General features: G+C 42.6%; 1 protein-coding gene across 11 annotated transcripts in view; it reads right to left on the reverse strand.

Annotated features, from left to right (window-relative positions):
- SOX5 (SRY-box transcription factor 5) overlaps positions 1-21,143 on the reverse strand; it is a 649,868-nt gene that overhangs the window by 13,732 nt on the left and 614,993 nt on the right. For all 11 annotated transcript variants that reach the window (XM_075439940.1, XM_075439932.1, XM_075439927.1 and 8 more), the window contains 3 exons: positions 19,051-19,196; positions 2,878-2,986; positions 1,795-1,968 (listed from right to left, as the gene is read on the reverse strand). In XM_075439940.1, the coding sequence (XP_075296055.1) occupies positions 1,795-1,968; positions 2,878-2,986; positions 19,051-19,196 (429 nt within the window). The remainder of the gene's footprint in view (positions 1-1,794; positions 1,969-2,877; positions 2,987-19,050; positions 19,197-21,143) is intronic.

Genomic DNA, 21,143 nt, shown 5'->3' on the forward strand with positions numbered 1-21,143 from the left:
GCTTTTCCCCATATCTGGCAGCCAAACAGAAAGAGTTTAGAGTCAGCTATACTGTCTGTCACCTCAACAGGATCTGTAATGAATTTGCACATTTTACTCCAACTACTGTATATCTAATCAGAAAAAGATGTCCCTGTATCTCCCTGATCTAGCGCCAAATAGTAAAAGGTGATTCCTTATGTTAACAATTTCAGCAGAATGGCTTATTAAAACCAGATTTTAGGGTATTATAAAATGCTTAGAAGCCCTTTAAAATGTCAACCAGGATCCCCAGAGACTGCGTAAAATGTCAGCCCAGCTCAAGCGCCTGTTTTAAGCAGAATGAATTAGCAGCGTGCTGTCGGAGGTTGTTATCCAAAACAATCAGTTAAGAGGGAAAACATCAAGCTCTCTTTGTACTTTCTATATGAAAAGGGCCATTCAGAATGATCCTGTAGATTTCTGAAGCTGATTATTTAAAAACAGGTTTCACCAGGTCTACTCTTAATTTAGAAACAGACCAAAACTATTACTGCCCTGTCCCCAGTCTAATCGCATCATACACCTCTGACCAGTATAATCCCTTTTAACCAGTATAAGGTTATTTTACCATCAACATAACCAATTTAGCCTTCTAATCCTGTTCCCATAACTAATCTAAACATCTCGTACCACCCTTTTAATCATGGGTTAATATCGTCACATCTGCCATCCAAAGTCAATACATTCTGCCTCTCCGACCAATTTATCTCATTTCCACTTGCCCCCTGCTAACTTTTCATAATACCACTCTAATCAAGCTAAACTTCAAATCTCTGGCCAGTCTGAGCTCAGCACATTTACCAGCCCTGCAGCTGGTTAATGCTGCCATCACAATTACGCTACATCTCTCGAGTTGTCTGCAAAACCAGTGAGACCTGCAGCCCAGGTAAATGCTTTCTGTTATTAAGCTTTTACCCACTGGCCTGAGGGACACTTAGGTCCTGTAACAGAGTCTTTATCAGTAAAAATGCAACATCTCCACTTTGCTCATAGATATTTCTTATTCTGCAGATCCTCAGTATTGACCTTCCGCATCCTTCAGCGTGTCACAGAGGAATAACTTACGACAGAATGTGATCCTGGAAATTTGAGAAAGCAGTGAAAAGTTGGAAGACAATGGCGTGAAATTCAGTAGAGGATGTTCATGACAAACACTGCTTGGGATGTGAGGAGCAGAGGATATGGAAATTAATTCTGATGTTTCTTTTTTGATTTCAGGATTCTTTTCAGAATACTTAGAATAAAAGCAGCTTGTGACAGAGATTGTGTACTAAAGGGAAATTTAATATAACAGGAATATAATAAAAGTCCTTTAAAACTGTCAGTGTATAAAATAAAAGGATGTATTTTAGGATCTTTGCCCCACGGTCATTGATTTGAACAGAAAGGGCTATGGCACAAATCAAATACTGTGGAGTGCTACCCCATAGAATCTAGTTAGATGAAATATGTGGAGAAATAAATGACAGCAGTCATTTTGTGCTTGTTCAACAGCCAAATGAAATGAACTGGTTTGGTCTATTCAGTCTACGTGTTCGCACCAGACCCGCCACCACAATCTCAGTAATTACAGAGGCACAACAACATTTCAGGTTATGGTTAATGTATACCGCTGGGCAGCATGGCAGAAGCTCATAGCACTGTTGGTGCAGTCCTTAAGTAGCAAAATAGACATTCTAGAGGCAATAATTCTGTTGTGTCAGGTGCTCAGCTCTATTCAGTCAAAAGTTTTCGAGTTTTGCTACTGAAAGAACAGTGCTCTATCATTCTTACCTAGTATCTTGCTGATATTGGAGTTGTGCATGTCAGGGAAGGCTTGAAGGATCTTCCTCCGTTCATCTTTAGCCCACACCATGAATGCATTCATCGGGCGCTTGATATGGGGCTCATTGCTACCACGCCCTCTGGATTCCCGATAAATTCTAGATTCTGAAACTCCTGCACTTCCTAAAAAGAGAGAAAAACCATTCCCAGCTTGTGTTTCATTATGCAGCTTCCTCTGCCATCAGTAACCTATGTCAGGTGCTGTACACTCCATGAGTCAGTGTTCGCAACAGGTTAGTGGTGTTTCTTCTTTTCACTTGAAGCAGTAGAGAATACCATATATTGTATATTATTTAGTTTTTAGTTATTCTGTTGATTTAGTAGCACATAGCATAGACTTGATGAACAGTTTCAATTGTTTTTTTAACACAAAGCATTAAACAGCTCTTCTAAACCATCTTTTACTACTTAATAGCATAAACCCAACACTTTTCAATGTAGATTTTCTTTTTACTTTCTTCCTTTCTTACAGGATGCTGGTCATATTATTTTACCTATCTTCTATCTTTTTTGTGATGGGAAGGGGGTGATACATGGCAACTTCAGACATTTCTTCTTAAGCAATTCTCTAACTAGCAAGTGAACATTTACACGTCTGTGTTTTTGTGCTTACCTCTGTGCAACAACATAAGCAATAGCAGAGAAAGAAATGAACATTACGCTTGCTTCATGAAACCAAGTTCCTACAGATGCAGAGCGTGCATCATCTGTGGATGATCAGGTCTATAACTCATGGACTCACTCTGTGATCTCATTTATCCCACATTTATTTGCCTCCATTACTCCCTTTTACCAACAGAAATACATTTTTGGTCCAGTCTTGAGAACTGCAGTATACAGACAAGCAGGCTACAAATCACCTCCAGACTTAAAACACCACATGATGAATCGTTTTTTCCTGCCTTGTTTCATAGTCACTTATTGCTAACCGCTCTTACTGCTCACAGGCCTCCAAGGCACTTGGATTCTCCTCCAGATCCCGTTGATACGTACACACAAAACTGGAAATAAGGATAAGCCATTTGTACTGACCATCAGAATCTCCACTCATGTTGAAATCCATCATTGCATGGCTAAACTTCCCGTCTTCACTCTGTTTTACTGCCAGTTGCTGAGTCAGGGTCTCCAGTGTTGTTTTGTCCTATATGGGCAAGACGATGGGATTTGGATCAGGAAAATAATTCTATTCTAACTGCGAAGTCATAGGCAATTTAGACGGTTGATAGGGAAGCTGGATAACAATTAATTCACAACAGTTTACTGAACCAGATATTTAAGAATACATAACGATATATTTTCTGGAAGGAATACGGCTGCAGACTCCACCGAGTCCTTTTTAAAACACACTTATTAGCTAGCGATGAGCAAACTTCAGAGTGCTGAAAAGATTGGTTTAGTTAGGCATGATAAAATTGGCTGCACTTCTGAAGAACACTTCAACCCTCTGTGTCCCTGGGATTGCAAAACTGGACTGGAACTTTCGATGACACACGCTCTTTTGCAATGTATTTATTGTTTTACTCTATTTCCAGCCTGCAAACAAAGCGCAGAGACATGGGTAACTTTGCCCTTTTTCTTTTTTAAAAGGCAGTATTTTAGGAAGTAGCCAACAGGGAAACCTGCCCCCCCCGTAGTTCCAACTTCTTCAGGCCTTGGGAAAGGGTCAGCCTGAATTAAGTGTGGTACTTGGGGCAGCAGTTTGTGTTCCTGTCCAGACTGTTTTGCCCAACCCTACTAACATGCCGTCCATCACTCATTTAGTCAGAACTATCTGTGAACCCTGGATTGCAACAGGCTAGTGCACGCTGCCAATTCATCTGTCACGCTGCAGCGGTGTCTAAAGACATTGCCAGAACAACGTGCCAGGGCCATTAATTCCAATGTTCTCTTCAAAACACCTCGCTTCCTCCTGAACTGTGTGACTTTACCAATACAAAGGTGTCCCATATTCCAACTGTTTTTGTTTTCCCAACGACTTTTACTCATAAACATTCTATCTTCCTGACAATCATATGCTTAAATCTTTCAGGAAAGCAATACTAACATTTCAAATGTTAGGCACCGCGCCTTTCGCAAAGCTAAGAAAATGACACGATATGGCATGATAATAAAGTGGCTCCAGTCGAAAAAATTCTTTTGAGCTTCTTCCTGAAAGCAAGATTGCTGTTTTGTTGCTCTATTCCACTCCTGATGACTGCAAAAGATCAACAACCTAAAAAAACTTTCAGATTTCACACGGCAACCAGAGACTTTACAACTATTCTATGTAGCCTAATAACGTCACCGGGTTGTATTACAGAAGAAAACAGAAAAGAGAACAGTATGAATACAGAAACGCTTCCCGCAATGTGATGTCCCTGCATCTGCAATTCAAAGAAGGGTTGAAATTCACGTAAGCCACTTCACAAACATTTGCTTGAGAGAGTCAGAAAGGGGGCTAATCTGCCAACTTCGTACACTCGTGCCGTTTAGGGAAGGTGAGGTGAACTTTCCTTCTCCTCACACTCATTTTCAGTGTGGATCCCCCTTGCTCTCCCCGTGCCCTGTCTGTAAGCAGACACATCACCACCGACACCACGCGAGATGAGTTAATCCTCTGGGTTTTTGCAGGAAGAGCTCCTGCAGCAGAGTCCGCCTGTCACAAGCAAAAAGGTTTCTGTAACTCTACTGGGCACAGCAGATCCAGAAAGCTCGGAGAAGCTTTGAGTAAGCACCTGAACTACTCCAGCATTGAGCTTTCCCAAACTCTTTGATCTACTGGTTTTAACTCAGCTCTCATTTCCAAAGCAGCCTGTCAACAGACAGAAAGTCAGGCTTAAGTTGACTTTGTATTTCTTCCAAATGGATCTCAGCTATATAGTGCAAGTCAACGTTTTTTCCTCAAAAAAAATCTATTTACCATCAACTTCATAATGATAGAGTTAAAAAATTGTTATGTCAGAATTCATTAAAAAATGCCACGACTAACCTAAAATATAAAAGAACATCTCCTCTTGTTGGGTATATTATGGGGGAAGGGAGGAATTCTGTTGCAGACTTTTCTTGAATCATGTATAAACGTGTTAGAGAAACAGAGCTGAGAGCACTGAGAGCACAAAGGGCACAGGCTTAACAGCTTTTTCTTTATGCAGTAAATGCAGCTGTTGAAGGCAGAGGCAGTTACATTCTGAACCACACTCTGTCGACATGATCTGATTGAGTCTTAAGGTCAGCGAATACTCCGGCATGCTGTCTGCAAGGTACACACCGGGCACGGCTCATTTATCAGAGTCTGACTTAACAAGCCTGCAGATGCTCTGCCGCTCTCCATCTTGGGCCACGTTTTGCATTTTGAGGTCCAGTCACATTCAATGAAGTGAGCGAGCGCAGGCATGATGGAAGAGGGGCTGCGAAGGACTGCCAGGCGAGTGCCGAGCTCCTGGGCTGCGCTGCTCAGCCCCAGCACCTGGAGGTGGCTCTCTGGACAGCCAAAATGTGGGTCAGCGTGGAGACCACCCTTCCAACACCGTGACAGTTTACTCCCTGCTACTCGAACACAGAGAACGACACCATAATTCAATCAGCAACTATCAGGTGGCAGTTAAAAAAGAACTTCTGCACGACGTTGCACTTGAAACAGAGGATGTCAAAGCAGTCGGCTCTACTTTTCTCTGTTAATGTTTAGAAATGTTTAAAAAGTACTCAGGCAAGAATAAGTCTAAGGCCTGCTCTTTCCTAAGCCTCTGCAACAGCATTAGGAGAGCAGAAGGAGATCAGCAACACCCTGGCAGGATGCAAAAGCCTGACCATACGTAAGCGGCGTTCCGACCTCCTGTCCTACGCTCTTCTTCTTAAACACCTGGCAGCTGATATTCCCCCATCCTGACGTACAGAAGTGCTTTTACAATTACAAAATATTCAAAAGGGGGCTAACCAGCATTCCTGTGTTCTTTTTCTTGAAAACATTCAGTTGATGACTTACTGCTTTTTGCTTGATGGAAGAATGTCTTTACTTTTCCTACAGAGTCTTCCAGTTGATGGAGAAAGTATTTATGGAAGCTCCAGAGAAACAAAGGAAAAAAAATCATCTCTTCTTCCCTGACCCAAGTAAAATGGCAACCTGCTGACATTGCTAACCCAGCCTCCTCACACAGAACCTATTCAAGAACTTCAGACAAGAGATCCACAATTGTTTCAAGCTTATACAAAAGGAGGATCTATTTATCATGATTATCTTTATTCAACAGCAAATTATGCACTCTTAAAACTGCCACCACTCCACTGTGTTGGGTTAGCTGTGTACAGGGGAGCAGGCTGTGGTACCATCCAGTGATAGCAGGTGGAGTACACGCATGCTGGGTTCAGCAGCACGCGTTATTGAAGCAGTTGTGATACAGCACTACAGTTCAGGAGGCAGTGGCACACTCCTGCACACTGAATTATATTATCATTATATCAAGCTTTACATGCAATTGTCTTGCTGGGCAGAGAAAGAAATGGGGAAGAGAGCTCAGCTGATGAAATCGGACATGCTTTCAGTTTTTTAAAGCTACAAGAAAATAACCAGCCCTTCGTTTCAGAGTTGTCCCACAGCCCAAAGGTATAAAATGCTATTCATCCTATGAGCAACGCATGAGCTCATAGGCATCAGTTGCAGCCTAGAACGAATATTGCTGAGAAGAACAGGCAAGGCTGGTCCAGACCCAGGGAAGTGCTGTGAAGTCTTGCTTGTTAGACCTACTAATCAATCAGATTGCATAAAGCTGAGAAACAAATGGTACGGAATGATTCTGCTCTTGCAGGAGGAGAAACATAGGGATGTCCTGCTAAAGATGAAGTGATTCTTCTAAATTTCTGAATTGCAGATCAGGCCTCATAACCATCTTTTTCCTCTATGAAAAACTTGGGCAGAGGTGGGGAAGAACTATCCCCCAGTGGTCATTTCTTTTGGATTGCAGGAGAGACTCTCCACAGGGGCAGTGAGAGCTCTGCTATCTGGATCATTCAGAACTGTAATGGACAAACCACAGAAAGTAATACTGTAGAGAGCGATCAATCCCACATCAGCCCAATTGTTCAAAGTATAACCAGAGAGGTTTCATCGATGGCCACAATGTGATGAGAAGTTTCTAAAACTTTATTAATCTAAGAAAGTAACCAGCTGGAGAAGATTGATTTGCACCACAGTTCCTAGCAATGTTCTAATTGTATTTAAAAGAACAATGAAAAACATATACATGAATGGAATGTGTCATGTAGAAAAAAAATGTATTAAAAATGACTAAGCACCGCAAGTCAGACTCAGTTTTGTGGTCAGCTGCAGAAGTTACTTGGCTCTCTGTCATGGATAGCTGTCATAGTTTAACAAAACATTGATCTAAAAATGACAAGAACTTGGTTGCAGTCTCTCTCATAGAAGAAACATAAAACAAGAAGAATCAAAACATATGTAGAACAGCTTGGTAACGTTTGCCAGAACTCCTCCCACTACCATACAAATGTGAAGCAAAACCTTGGAAGGTCCGAAAAATAAAGACATTCTGATATATTTGCCTGCTCCCCCCTGACCTCGCTGCTCCCATCTCGTGCTGGATCGTGATACCAGTGCTCAGGGTGCACCTTAGACCATGCACATGCCTCCACTCCTGAAGGACTCCACGGTTCCTCCAGGATACTGGGAATGCTGCGCATATGGCAACGGATCCCTCCTCCCCCTCTTTGAGACATCCTTTTGGCTGGGGTATTTGGCAAACGCTGACAGTACTCTGAACTCCGTCAGAATTGTATTTTGGCAAGAGCTGTTTTTCCGATTGCATAATTCAAGGTTAGCAGTTTTGCTGAAGCAGTCCACTCTTCACTTCTCTGCTCCCCTAACCCTACCCCTATTTCCCCTGATACGAATATTCTTCCTCTCAGTTTGATGCTTGCAGAGACACAGCCAGTGTGCAACACCAGAGGAGGAGCGTTCAGATACATCTCTTCGCATTCCTGCTTTTCTAATTCCAAGTGAACCGAAAGGCCAGGCAAAAAAAATGTGTTTGCAGAGCAGCTGGAGAGAGTCAAACACGGTTACATATGGACTGCTAGGAGAAACTCGCTCATCAGCTCTTGCACCTAAGAATTACAAAGCCACTGATGGACAGAGTGCCTGCTACCTTTGTTCCCTTCAGTGTCAAGACATAAAAAGAAACAGATGGCTGCCTGTTACTGTCCTTTTTAGTGTCCCACTTACCCCCCTCCCTCTCCAGTTTGTCCAGCTATTTATCATCCTGCTCTGTGGGAAAAATTCCAAAATCTAAACGCTAAAGGTGGTATTTCAAAATAGACTGAGTTTTGATAAGCTCATTTTTATCTTAAGATTGTTGAGCAGGGCCTGTGACACCATCTGATGTGGATTGTGGTGCTGAGGCAGAAGCCTTCTCTCAGCAGACCTCAGTAAATATCAACCGTTCAAACACATAGCTTGGTCAATATGCACCAGATCTTGAAGCACTGAGCAGATTAGCTGCTAGACTATGATCCTGCAATGAAAGTTCATTTTATGACAGAAAAACATCTTTAATTATCAGACACGCTGGTGGTGCCAGGTGTTCTCCATTCAACATTATGATAATTTTCTTAGCTCTCCAAAAAGGTGAAGAGTCTTATCCTATATCTGACATGAGTGAAGATTTTGTAAAAGTAATCTTTCTGTGTAACTCCTCTGCCTCTTGCAATAATAAACACCAGAATAGCTTGTGTTGTAATATCATCATCCACAGTTCTTCAAAATGTGGAAAATGGGAGGTAGGCAGGCATTACAGATGACAGAGAGCTGGAAGAACTTCGAGGAACCACTGGCAGTAGTAAGAAGTGTGCCCAGAGCTTTGCACGTGACAAATTATTGGCAGTCCAGGCTCTACTCCAGCACATTAATGCCATGGTACTTCAAAATAGGACCTGTAAACACTGTCTTGTCTCAGTCCAAACCATGTTGCAGTCCAGATCATGTTACACCTACAATGGCTGTAAGAGAATTTCTGGCTCTTTTCCAAGAGATCTTCTATTTGGCGTTTTCTGCGTAACGATCACACTGCCCAAGTGTTTCGCACTCATCGGTGAATTTAGCCATAAAATTTCATAAAGAAAGGCGGTACTAGTAACTCTGGTTAACAGATGGGAAACTGAGTCTCATGTTCTGGGCTCTCCAGTTCAAGAAAGATGAGGAGCTACTGGAGAGAGTCCAGCGGAGGGCTATGAGGATGATGAGGGGACTGGAGCATCTCTTCTACGAGGAAAGGCTGAGGGAGCTGGGCTTGTTTAGCCTGGAGAAGAGAAGGCTGAGAGGGGACCTAATATATACTTACAAATATATGAAGGGTGGGTGTCAGGAGGATGGGGCCAGACTCTTTTCAGTGGTGCCCAGCAACAGGACAAGGGGCAATGGGCACAAACTGAAGCACAGGAAGTTCCGTCTGAACATGAGGAAGAACTTCTTCCCTCTGAGGGTGACGGAGCACTGGAACAGGCTGCCCAGGGAGGTTGTGGAGTCTCCTTCTCTGGAGATATTCAAGACCCGCCTGGACAAGGTCCTGTGCAGCCTGCTGTAGGTGCCCCTGCTTCGGCAGGAGGGTTGGACTGGGTGACCCACAGCGATCCCTTCCAATCCCTACCATTCTGTGATTCTGTGAAGTGACTTGCCAAAGGTTGCTTAGTAAGACTGGTAGTTTTAGGGACTGAAACTAGCACTCCTGAATTTTATCTAAAAATTACAACCTCCAGCTTATAATTTTTTGTGAGTGTGGAATTGTGACTCTTGCCGATGGCACATGTTACTAGGGAAAGCAAAATAAAATAAAAATAAGAGCAGTTACAGATTTTCCATTACAATGGACGTTACTTAAGTAACTCTTGCAGGGCTGTAAAACTCATAAAAAGCACATGCATGAAACAATAAAATAGAGTGAGACTTTCAAATGTTGACTCAGTAATTGTTAAAACCCTTCCGGCTGCACAATTTTATAGTCTTCTACTGTACTAATGAAAAGAGAAGAAACAACAAAGAAGGGTTTTAGCCTTCCAATTATATAAACTCTGTGGACCACCAAAGAAGATGAAAGATTATTTATAATGTCACAGCAATTTATCATTTGGGAGATTTTTTTTGTTGTTGTTGCATCAAAGTTGAGTATGAAGAAACAATGCATTCACCACCCTCTCAGCTCTTTCAGTCTTGCTTATCTGAGATCCTCTTTTTCATGGAATAATCCACCCACAGAACCTAAAAGCAGCATTAGAAGAAAGAAAAGAAAATAACAATCTTTTGTGGCTCTTCCTGATTTTATGGTACTTCTCTCAGAATTATTACATTCAGTCTTAATCGGGGCTGCTTCACTTGGTAAAGCAACCACATGTTTTGGTTGTTTTAGTAGAGAGGTGTTATAGGGAAAAAATCAGATGGGTCAAGTAGGTCCAGACATCTAATTGCACTCCTCTCCGGAACAGACACCCAGTCACAGGGGGAATTTGCTGAAATTTGCACAGTCATTTTCTTTGCTGTACATTGTGGACGTGGGTCTTTGGTTTCTAAGAGCTCTCTAGCAGGTACCTTTCAAAGCAGTGATGACAAGACAGAGTCCACTGAAATAAGAAGAGGAAAATCCTCAATAAGATGGCAGAGGTCAGGTCCGTCAGATTTTTTTTAATTCTTTATTTGAGAAAGAATGACTTCCTCAGTAAAATATATTACTTGACCTGGAAACAAACTACAAGGAAGTAGCATTTCTGCGGGAAATGAGGACACTGAGGTCCTCCTGTTCTTTGGTGGTGAGCTCTGAGAGACAGCGTAAGTCAGGATTTTTAAATGAAAACGCAGGCAGGGCTGGTCCAGTCTATTACTTTAAAGAAGAACTAAAAAAGAAAGCAAAAGCAAAGCAGAATGATGAGACACTGCTTCCTTCCTACAAAAGTTTTACAGTGTGAGCATAGGCATCGACCTCAACCAGATCCAGCTGTAATCCGCTGATTGCAAATAGCTTAAGAGTTACATGACCCAGTTTCTCATCTAGACTGCTTTCTGGGCTAACATGCTCTGTAACTGTGTGACTTGTTCAGTCGCTGCACCTTAGTTTCCCCAGTTAAGCAGGATGGAGATCATGACATTTTCCCACCATTGTGAAGAGTTTTGAGATCTCTGGATGAAATCTGCCATGTAAATTTTAATGAAGGATTTCACAGCCAGTCAGAAAGAGCTGCTACAACTGATCAGCAAGGCAAGGAAGGGTTAATTGAGGAAGAGAGGTGGTACACCAAACATGCAACAAGACAAAAATCACAACCCATGCAGCACATCCTGGGAAAGAGGGTCTACACGCATGTGAAGAGAAAGCAAGAACACTGTCTCTGCTTTCTTGGTGATTGTTTGTTAAAGAATGGGTGACTCAGCTGCGCAGCACCATTACAGATATATCGACTATTCTGTTTTTTCCCTAGAAGGTATTAAAATTATGAAGCCTGCTGTACCTTTGCTTACATTTCTTCCAGCCTTAATGGAGAAGCTGACATGCTATCTAGGCTATCTCCTTAGACAGAAACCACAATGATTTTCCAGTCATGAAGTAAGGCTTAGCTTGTCTACTCCCCAGCATCAGCATCAATACAATTCAAAGTAAAGTTCAGCACCCCCAAAGCACACTAGTGGCTGTTTGTCACTCGGCTAAGTGAACACCTGCCTACGGGGATGGGCAGAACAGGACAGGCTGATCCCCCAGGAGACTAAGGGGACACAACTCACAGAAGAATCGGGCTCATCCTCTATTACGCTGAAGAGAGGTATTGCATTGATGCTGGTGTCCATGCATGTGCTGAAAGCCCTAGCTATTGGAGGCACGTGATTATGCAAAAATAATAATAATAAAATCTCAGGAAGTCATTAGCACTTGTAGCTGTAGGGTACAGCTTAGAACTTAAACCCAAAGACTCAAAAAGCTCAAAAGACATAGCAAGAGCTCCAAATCAACTGTATGGTTATTTTTCAGGAGGAAGTTGATCCATCTTTATTGGGCTTAATAAAATTTCCACTAAGGTATAAAAAGCTGCAGTCCTCCCTGATCCACATTAGCCTGTGCATGTTTTCAGTCTCTGCCCTTTGGAGTGAACGAAGACCTGAATTCCCATTCAGACTTCAGCACCTGCAAGGATCCAGGGTTATTCCCTTGCCTCTTTGTGTGCTCTTCTCCTTGACTTCAATGGGACTTTCACGCACACGTCTGTGGGTGGAATTAGTCCCTTCCTCTGTATGTTTCATTTTTTATTAACTAACCCTGCCCATGCATCCCTGCCATAACGATGTACTGAAGACACACATGCATAAACACTTAATTTTTCTCTGAAAAATCTGTCTGGGCATTTAATAGATGATGGTCAATCAGGAAAAAGGCATTTTCAAACAAAGAGCTAAAGTCCTTGGGGGAATAATAAAAATCCTCACTGCAAGAATCTCTCCCTCCCATGCGTAGGCACTTGCGAACTGAGAGTAGTGGCACTGTGACAAAAGTAGCAAAACCAAAGGCAGGCTTTACCAAAAAAAAAGGGGGAAGGGAAGTCTTCCACTGGCCATCTGTGAAAATAAGGCAGGTGGCCATTAAATGCAGAGGCTGTAAATATAAATATACATAGGCTCCACAAAGCAAATGGCAAAAAAAAAAGTGGGTGGGGGGGTGAAGAGGGGGAGGTGGGAAGGGAGGTAAAGGGAAAAGGAATAAACTTTTGGTAGAAGCAAATCATAATGTTTAATGCTTAGTTACCAGCGCTGGGCAGAAACAATATTGATCTTTCAGGTGTGCAAACTTCACATTGTTTTTAACTAAATTTGAGAAAAGTTTCAGGAGAAATGACAACGGATGCAGTAGCCCTGTTGAACAGAGGACTCCTTGAACATGAATGATCCTGTCGAGCCTTGCCGGTTGGACTTGCGGAAAGGCTGCCATACAGAGCGATGGATGGGTGCTGACATAATACCTGCTCGCCTTCTCATCATGCTTTTTGAAAACTGTCTGCTCTGTTTTGTAGCATTAACAAAGAGGACTGCAACCTGCATACAAGAATTTCTGGTGGCAAAGAATCTCAGTAAGATGAAATTAGGAAGAGGGTAGGAAAAAGGGTAATAAGAAGGGGACATGCAGTTGTTGGGACAACACCTTAACTTTTGTGCTGTGGGACTGTAACAGTCCATTGTCTGCAAGGTACTCCCTGGTCCCCGCATTGGATAATAATTATGCCAAACAGAAGGATCTCTGCTCACACTGCCAGAAGAGAACAAAAATATTACACTGATCATCTTTCCTAGTATTTTACAGGCCAGTGAGGAATAAAGTAGGCTACAAAATACAAGACATATATATTAGCAGTCTGCTGAATTTGCAGGGATAAGCGTGTGTGTATGTATGCAATGTCTGTGGGTAATACAGCCTCTGCTAGTCACTGGGAATGCTAAAGTAGTTTTCCAGTAAAGTACTACAGAGATTATGAAAATGGATGGGTTTTAACTCCTACAAAGTGATTTGGTTCATGATGTTAGTACTGCACCTCTGGACTTCTTTCCAGTGGGTTTCTCCTGCTTGGGAAGCCTGACTTGCGCCAGGTCCTGTTCTTCCCAGTTTCAATCTTTACAACTTCTTCACTCCAGTCTGACCCATGGACTGCCAAGAGTCGGGCGTGGGGTCAGATTCTGTTTTACCAACCCTTTGCTTTTCTCCTCCTCCCTGCTCTTCTCTCCACCAGTTTCTTCTTGACTTTCTGGTTCAAATTTAACCATTAGGGGAAGAAAAAAAATGTTATTGAAGTAAAATTCTCAACTGCAAGAGAAATTTAAATCCCATGAGTTAAACCAGCTCCTCCTTACACCTTTAGTAAAGTGAGCTCCAGTGTTTTATTTCTCAAAGACAGCAGGATATGTGGGTTTGAGATTCTTAATATCCCCCTCCTCCCTGAGGGGAGAGCAGGGACAGAACTCATTTCAGCACAGCAGATCACAGCGGTTTCTTAAGAGTTAACTCCACCATCGTCATCCATCAGGCAGCCAGTGAGGCATCAGGAAGGAATAATGGATGTAAAATTATTACAGGGCTGCCACCCAATATACTTACTGCCATTTGTAACTAACGCTGGAACTGACACACTTTTTTCATTATTAAACATCCACATTAAGTCAACATTGGTCACTGTCATTTCATGTTCAGCACTCTCTTAAGGGGAAGAGGGAGAGGTAGGGTGGGGGCGGGGAGGATGGTGGGAGGAGGGTGGATGGGAATGGGAGGAAAAGGCACCCTGAACCCACTGTTCCGCAAGCACGAGCAATAAATAGGCTCCAGCTCACAATGCTGGAATAAATATTGTTACAAATAGCTCTTTAGTTACAGCCCAGCACACAAGTACATGTCAGAGCCTTTTAAAAGGCCACACTCCAAGCTGTAACAGGGAGAACTTGTATCACAGGTTAAGAAACACTTCAGCACAGGACATCTGCCTGCTCGGATGCACTCATCTCGGAGCGCGCTGCGAGTGTGACTGCGTCCATGCACATCTGCAATGCTTGCGGGGCTGCGTATACTCCCACACCCGCCCCAGCCGCCGGCACCTTTAGCAGCAGGCGCCAGCATTTGGAAACCAGCACCTGCGTTTGCACCAGTGTCCACAGACACACGCTCACCCTTCCTCACAGAATCACAGAATCACAGAATGGTAGGGGTTGGAAGGGACCTCTGTGGGTCATCTAGTCCAACCCTCCTGCCGAAGCAGGGTCACCTACAGCAGGCTGCACAGGACCTTGTCCAGGCGGGTCTTGAATATCTCCAGAGAAGGAGATAAATCCTCCTTTTTCACAGTTACCAGGGTACACACACTAATGCTTGAGAGCCTGACTGTCTATCATCAGAAAATCACTGGCTAGCTCGGTGCATGTCTGTGCTGCATAGCTCTGAAAGAGTGCACTGCAGGCTGGCACGCACGCACACACGTGCTGGCTCTTGGTGTTTGTGTACAACTCCTTCGCAGTGGAACAGGCAGTTTTGGGGCCGAACAAATGGACCAGAGTACACTTGCTGATGTTGCCTGCTGTGGTATTCTCACCAGATGAAAATCTGCACTCTAAGCTACATGTAAAAAAGCTAACATTGTTTATGTATAGTACATATCAAGCTATAATTAACTGTAGATGATAATTACAAATAAAACTATGGTCCTGGGTTTCCAAGAAACCAGAAAAACATATACACACACTTCTCATTTATACATGGAAATGTTTCCAAGAAAAGTAATGTAAAAATATGTTTTATTGCATTTGCAATTAAAATAGGTTTTAGTAAAATCCATGTTCATCATGATGCTCATAGTTTTTACTGTAATCCTCTGAAAATCAAATCCCTCAAGATGGTCCAAGTCAGATGCCCATAAAGTGACTCACCCAAATCATCTTAGCCATTTTTAAAAATCTTTTCTCATTTATGACTCCTTTTATACAGTTTCTCTCCAATTCCGCAAAATTCCTGTCTGACTACTGCCTTACAGCTGGCAGGTCTGCCTGTCCACAGGGATTAACCCATCTGGGAACACGAGCCAGATAATGGGTCATGTACACGTGCGGAGAAAAGCCCCAAGAGCTTTAACAGAGACTCACAAAGGTGATTTCCAGCCCTGAGCCTGCCCAGCTACCCCTGGCAGCTAAATCCCTGCCAAGAGTCTAACATACGTGTTCAGAACTGCACAGAGCCTACCGTCGCTGGTAGGCTGCAGCAGAAATTCATGCAACAAAAAACTCCCCAGTTCTCACAGAATCGTAGGTCTCCATAACTACACTAGCCACTGCAGCAAAGGGAGAAAAAATTGGGATACCTCCAGATAAGCGTTGCTTATAAAGATTGAGATCACTATAAAGAACGGAGAGTCTTTCTTCTGTACATAACGATAGACATAATATACATTTCTAAGTGCAAATATGCCCACGGACACATAGCTACATTAGGCTAACCCTCTTTTAATTCCTTCTCCCACCTCAAAACCTCCCTGTCAGGAAGCAACCAGTGAGCAAAGGTAACATCCCAGAAGTTCAGGGGGCTGCCTCTAAGTCTCCCGGCAGGACCTTGAGCTTTCAAAGGGAAACCCTCAGTAGGTAGCATCCTATTTCTCACTACCCGCTTTCCCAACTATCTCTTTTTCCTCCCCCTGAAAACTGGGAAAACCAGAATAAAATATAACTCAAAATGGCAACACTTGCCTTCCTCTCAAATCTTGCTCTTAACAAAAGAGAAAACTTTAAAGTCCTAGACCAGACACAAACTTCAGAGAAGTTGGGGTGTTTGTCTGGGTCTGAGCTTCATAGCTGGACAGTCAGTGGACAGCCTGGAGCATATCTGGGTAAGGAGAACAAGTACCTAAACTTTACAGCCTACATCTTTTCCTCTGTCGGGTCAAACGCAAGAGACAGGTAAGGATACCCCACAAGTTAAAAAGTGCAACTTCTTAACTAGTGCTTAGTGGCTGAAGTGGTTACCACAGCAACTCAAATGCCACTGTAGTCTAGGAGAGCTCAGACTTGGTTCTGTCCTTTCCTGTCTACTTTAATAATAAAATAAAATAAAATAAAATAAAATAAAATAAAATAAAATAAAATAAAATAAATCAGTGTGCCCCAATAAAGTTTTGGCATTTATTGTATCAAAATCCCCAAACCCTACAGTCACTTTAGAAAAATTTTCAATTGAGCAAACGATTTTTTTTTCCTGCTGCCTTGTAAAAGAACTCCTCTCTGCCCTCCACGAGCCCACCAGGAGGCATGAATTAGAGAGGAAAATAAACTTCAACTGGGGTTGAGGGCGTGAAGTGAAAACAGAAGGGGTAAGGAGAATCCCAACAATAGGAAAGTAACAGAATAAAGTGAATGCAGATGGTTCCACTCCTGTTACTTAATCAAAAGGCTGTGCAGAGTCACTAGAGCCAGCATAAAGTCATGTGTTAGAACAACAGCTGATCTGTATTAAAGAAGATTAACTCGCAATGCCATGGTGGAGGGCCTGGGATTATTTTATGTACTTCCATTGCCGAACAAGCCGTCAGCACAATTACTGCCCTCCGATGTGAATGACTGATCTGTAACCACAGCTAAACAGCATGCTGCTTAGGGGCCTGGGAGCTTCATGAAGATGAATTTCCATACCATCAAAGTGCTTTTAATGGGCTTCCTGATCCAACCACAAGGCCTGCTTTGCAAGTATATAGAACCCAGGATGAAGGCTTCCTGTCCAAAAGGATTTGGTCGGTTGTCACTTGACAATTCCCAGCCAGCACAAGGGAGGAGAGGGGGGAGATAGGTAGAGTTGTCTCTGCTTTGGAGGATTAAATAAAAAAAAAAAAAAGCAAAAAAAAAAGAAAAAAAAAGGGTACAGATGCTTTCTGAATGCAACCACTGCTGTATCCACAGCTGAATTCAATGCGCTTAACAAATAACGGCAATTTAGCTATGCTTGCGAGGAATAGCTTGAGTCACTTTGCATTAGCATCTGGCTGAGTGTTAAAGTCATTTCTACATGGGGAGCAGAAAAAAGAAATTTCTGCTTCGAGCATCCTTTCAAGAATGCTTAAATATTTGAATATAAATTCCTTTGTGCTTGTGATCACTTCTTCTTATATCTGACACTCTGTTTTTCCCTTTTCCCTTCTGGTACTCTTCTATGTGAAATGCCGTAAACATGCTCCATCCCTCTCTCTCTTTCTCTCTCCCCATACCAGCGCTCTTACTCTTCTAAGTGAGATTGTACGTACTGCCAGGTACCTATTACGCTGACCTCTTTTTTCCTTCCCTTTCCTCTCAAGAAAGTGCGTGAAATTGGAGTCATTTCTACATCACTTACACCCAGGATAGGCTGATGAAAAAAGTACAGTAGTGAGAGACTCACATGTACCTTTAACATTCATTACCCAGACTGCTGGATTCTCAGAGCTTATTGATCAAACTCCATCTAAAAACAGGGAAAATGGAAAGCTATCCAAATTAGCAATCTGCTCATTCTGGACAATATTGTTTGACTCACATGCTTCCTAGGACGACTGACTTTCAAGTTTCTGCTAAATAGCTGATCATTTTTATTCATTCTATTTATCTGCCTATCTCAGGGATTCACACAAGGCCTTACAGTGAAAAGCCACTAGCAGGGGTTTCCACAAAAATCAGTTTACACTGAATGCAACAGTGGTCATCTTTGTTATACCGCACGACGAAGGCTGTGTCACCTCAGAAAATACTGCGGGGGAAGAGAGGAACTGAGGAAAAGGTCTTGCTAAGCCTATGATGCTGAGACGCACGCAAGAGTTTGGATGTATAACTTCGGTGGCAGTAATAGAAGGACAGCTCACTATAACTGTGGCAGCAAGGACTGGCAGGTCTATTTATCCTCCAGAAGCCAGGGCAGCGCACAGAAAGACATCAGGTATTTCCAGCAGCAAATCACTACCTCTTTGACACATGTGAAGGCTGCAGTACATACACATTTCACTGAAGAATATTCACTTAGTCAGTATTTTGTTACAGCACAGCTTCACAGGCCAGTTCAACAGCAGAAGGTGGTAAGGCCCATATGTTCTGCTGCCTCTAAGTTTCACTGCAAATATTTGGTGCAGTTTGTGTTGTCGATTCTCCACTTCTTCATTTTTCTTAAGTCATCTAATGTGACATGGCAGTGCTACATTGCAATGGTCATAAAATATCATATATGACAACCTCACAAGGCTAAATACCCAGAAGCTGAGCCTGAGCATCAGCAAAGCTTATGTTCCTAAAGAAGCTTGAATATTTTCAAATCCAGCTCATCTCACAAACACATATAAGCATTTCCATAAAGCAAGATTTCCACTTAGACCCAGAGATTTCCAAGATCACCTTTTCATAATACGCACTGACAGGCTGGCATAGAGAATTAGTGGCCTCCAAAGTTCTCGTGAGGGCTTTAACTATCTCTGCCTCCTCCCCGCTCTCCCCCGAGCGTCTCCAGGTCTCTCCCTCATGTCATCTTTTGGTTGTGGTTTTCATTTTACTTTTCCCTTTTTTTGAAAGAAGCAACTATTCTGTTTAGAAATGGGGAAGAAGAAAATAGAGCAAGAAAAAGGAGGGGAAAAAAAGGAGGAAGAACCTACGCATCTGTAGGGAGAGCCAAATGCCATCTCTGGCGCTTTGCAAAGGGAGTTTCGGAAACTCACCTTTTCTGTCCTGCAGTTATTGAGACCCAGGCTGTTCACAACAGCCACCTTCCCATCCAGCACCTGTTGTTCCCTCCGAAGTTGCTCCTTCATCTGTCGGGCCTCCTGGATTGCCTTGGTAACAGCATCGTGGTCATTTAAATAACCTGACAACGTGATAGAAGAAAGGATATCTTAAAAAAAGAAAGTTACAAGAAAACACTTTAGCTTTCATCGTTGAAATGCACCAACAGTTTATCATTATTAATCAGAAAGAGTTAAAAAGTAATGCCCAGAAACCCATCCGTGCTTTGTAATTCTGTTCTTGTTATGATACAGCCACCTGGACAGCAAGCATGAGAAACCTCACTGCCAAAATCGTCGTCCTGATACTGGATCCCATTCGTTTCAATATTTCCCTGACGCTGCAGAGGTCGGCCCTGTGGTTTGTGTGCAGCAGGATGTAACTGGAGAAGAGTTCCAGGAAGCTTTGATCACGCCAGCAATCTCACACTCTGAAAAATAGACTATTTCGTTCTTCCCCTTCTTCAAACTTGTGAATACATTAAAATAAACCACAGGTGGCGGTGGTTTGCTATAGATATGAAATGCATAATGGCTGGGAAGAGAAACCTCATCCACTGAAAGCTCCCCACCACCACCTGTCATTCAGAAATGTGTAAGAAACCACAGCTACACAGACCTACATTCCCACTCCTATTCATGCCGCTAATAGTAGGTCAAATGTCCACTGTTTTGCTGCAAATTCACAGCCTAGGGCTTAGCCTTCGTAGTCACTGAATTATTTCCTTTTAAAATGTTACAAGCATCACCGGCACAGCTAATACTATTTAATTTTAAATGTGACACTTTGTCATTTTTTTCCTTTAGCGTACTGTAGGTTATACTTATTATGATCTGCATGTGATTTGTGGGATAGAATACTGATGGGAGACTCCTAGCCCCAGTCTATTTTTCAAACATTAAAGGAGAGGCTAATATCTCTCCATCTCCCTCCCCCTTTCCACATCCCCATGAGCGCGCGCACATACACGCTTCTTTCTGTCTTTTAACTAGGGCATAAAAATGGCATAAAATGAATCTGTAATATGAAATTGCCCAGAAAAGGGACTTCTGTTTGTGACATGAGGCTAAATCTAACCAGATCCATTGGTGAATTGTGACAGATGGAGGGACTGTGAGACAGAAGGCAGGCACTAATCACACACAAAATGACCGGCTTGCCTCAACATGTTCCATGGATTCCAGCAAACTTTACACCCTAATCCATTTTTAGAACAAAAAACATCTGGGCCATAAATCCTCTAATCTGCCAAAACACGCTATTAAATCCCATGATTTGTTGAAAAACACTAAGATTAAAGAAAGGAAATATAAAATGGCTAACTGCCGTGTTAGGAAAGTGTTATTAATACTCTTTCTTTGTCTCAATTATGAATGTTCTGTTCCTAAAGAGCCTTGTCTAATCATGTCAGATTACACATCCTTGTTGTCTTGCTAGACTCTTCTATCTGATCCGCTGATTGCCAAAAAACGCAGGACATTGTCTTGCTGCTTCAGACACTGCAGGGGAAGAAGCTGATGTCGGATTAGTTCAGTGCTGCGCCGCTGTCAGGATTTTGGTTTGGTTTGGTTTTTGATTGTTGGTTTTTTAGACTGCAGATAGAATGGGACTGGTATTTCCATCTTCCTCCGTGGCAAAAACTAGAAAGTTTCTGTGCGGTTTGACTGCTGTTAATTGTACTAACAGTTAGCTTTTGGCTAAACACCCAGGAACCCTGAGAGTTTTGTATGAAATAATTTGATCCATATTGCTTTTATCAAATGACCCATTTCAGTAATTCCCAGCCAACGGAATTCCAGTAACTCCAGCTTTCCCAGCATAAGGAAGGATATAACCAGCACCAGCACAGTGCTGCCAGCTGATTTTTTTTTTTTTTTACCTCCATTTTATCAACTTGCTTGGTTTCTTCCCCACTTTGCATCTGTTACCAATCAAGCTTGCGTGTAGTCAGAATAAATTAAAAACGAAGCAAACAAACAAACAAACAAACTGTAGTATTACTGCTGGTTGTGCTCTCGATTAGGCTAGG

This window comes from Opisthocomus hoazin, chromosome 1, assembly GCF_030867145.1.
Source record: "Opisthocomus hoazin isolate bOpiHoa1 chromosome 1, bOpiHoa1.hap1, whole genome shotgun sequence".
NCBI classification, from domain to species: domain Eukaryota; kingdom Metazoa; phylum Chordata; class Aves; order Opisthocomiformes; family Opisthocomidae; genus Opisthocomus; species Opisthocomus hoazin.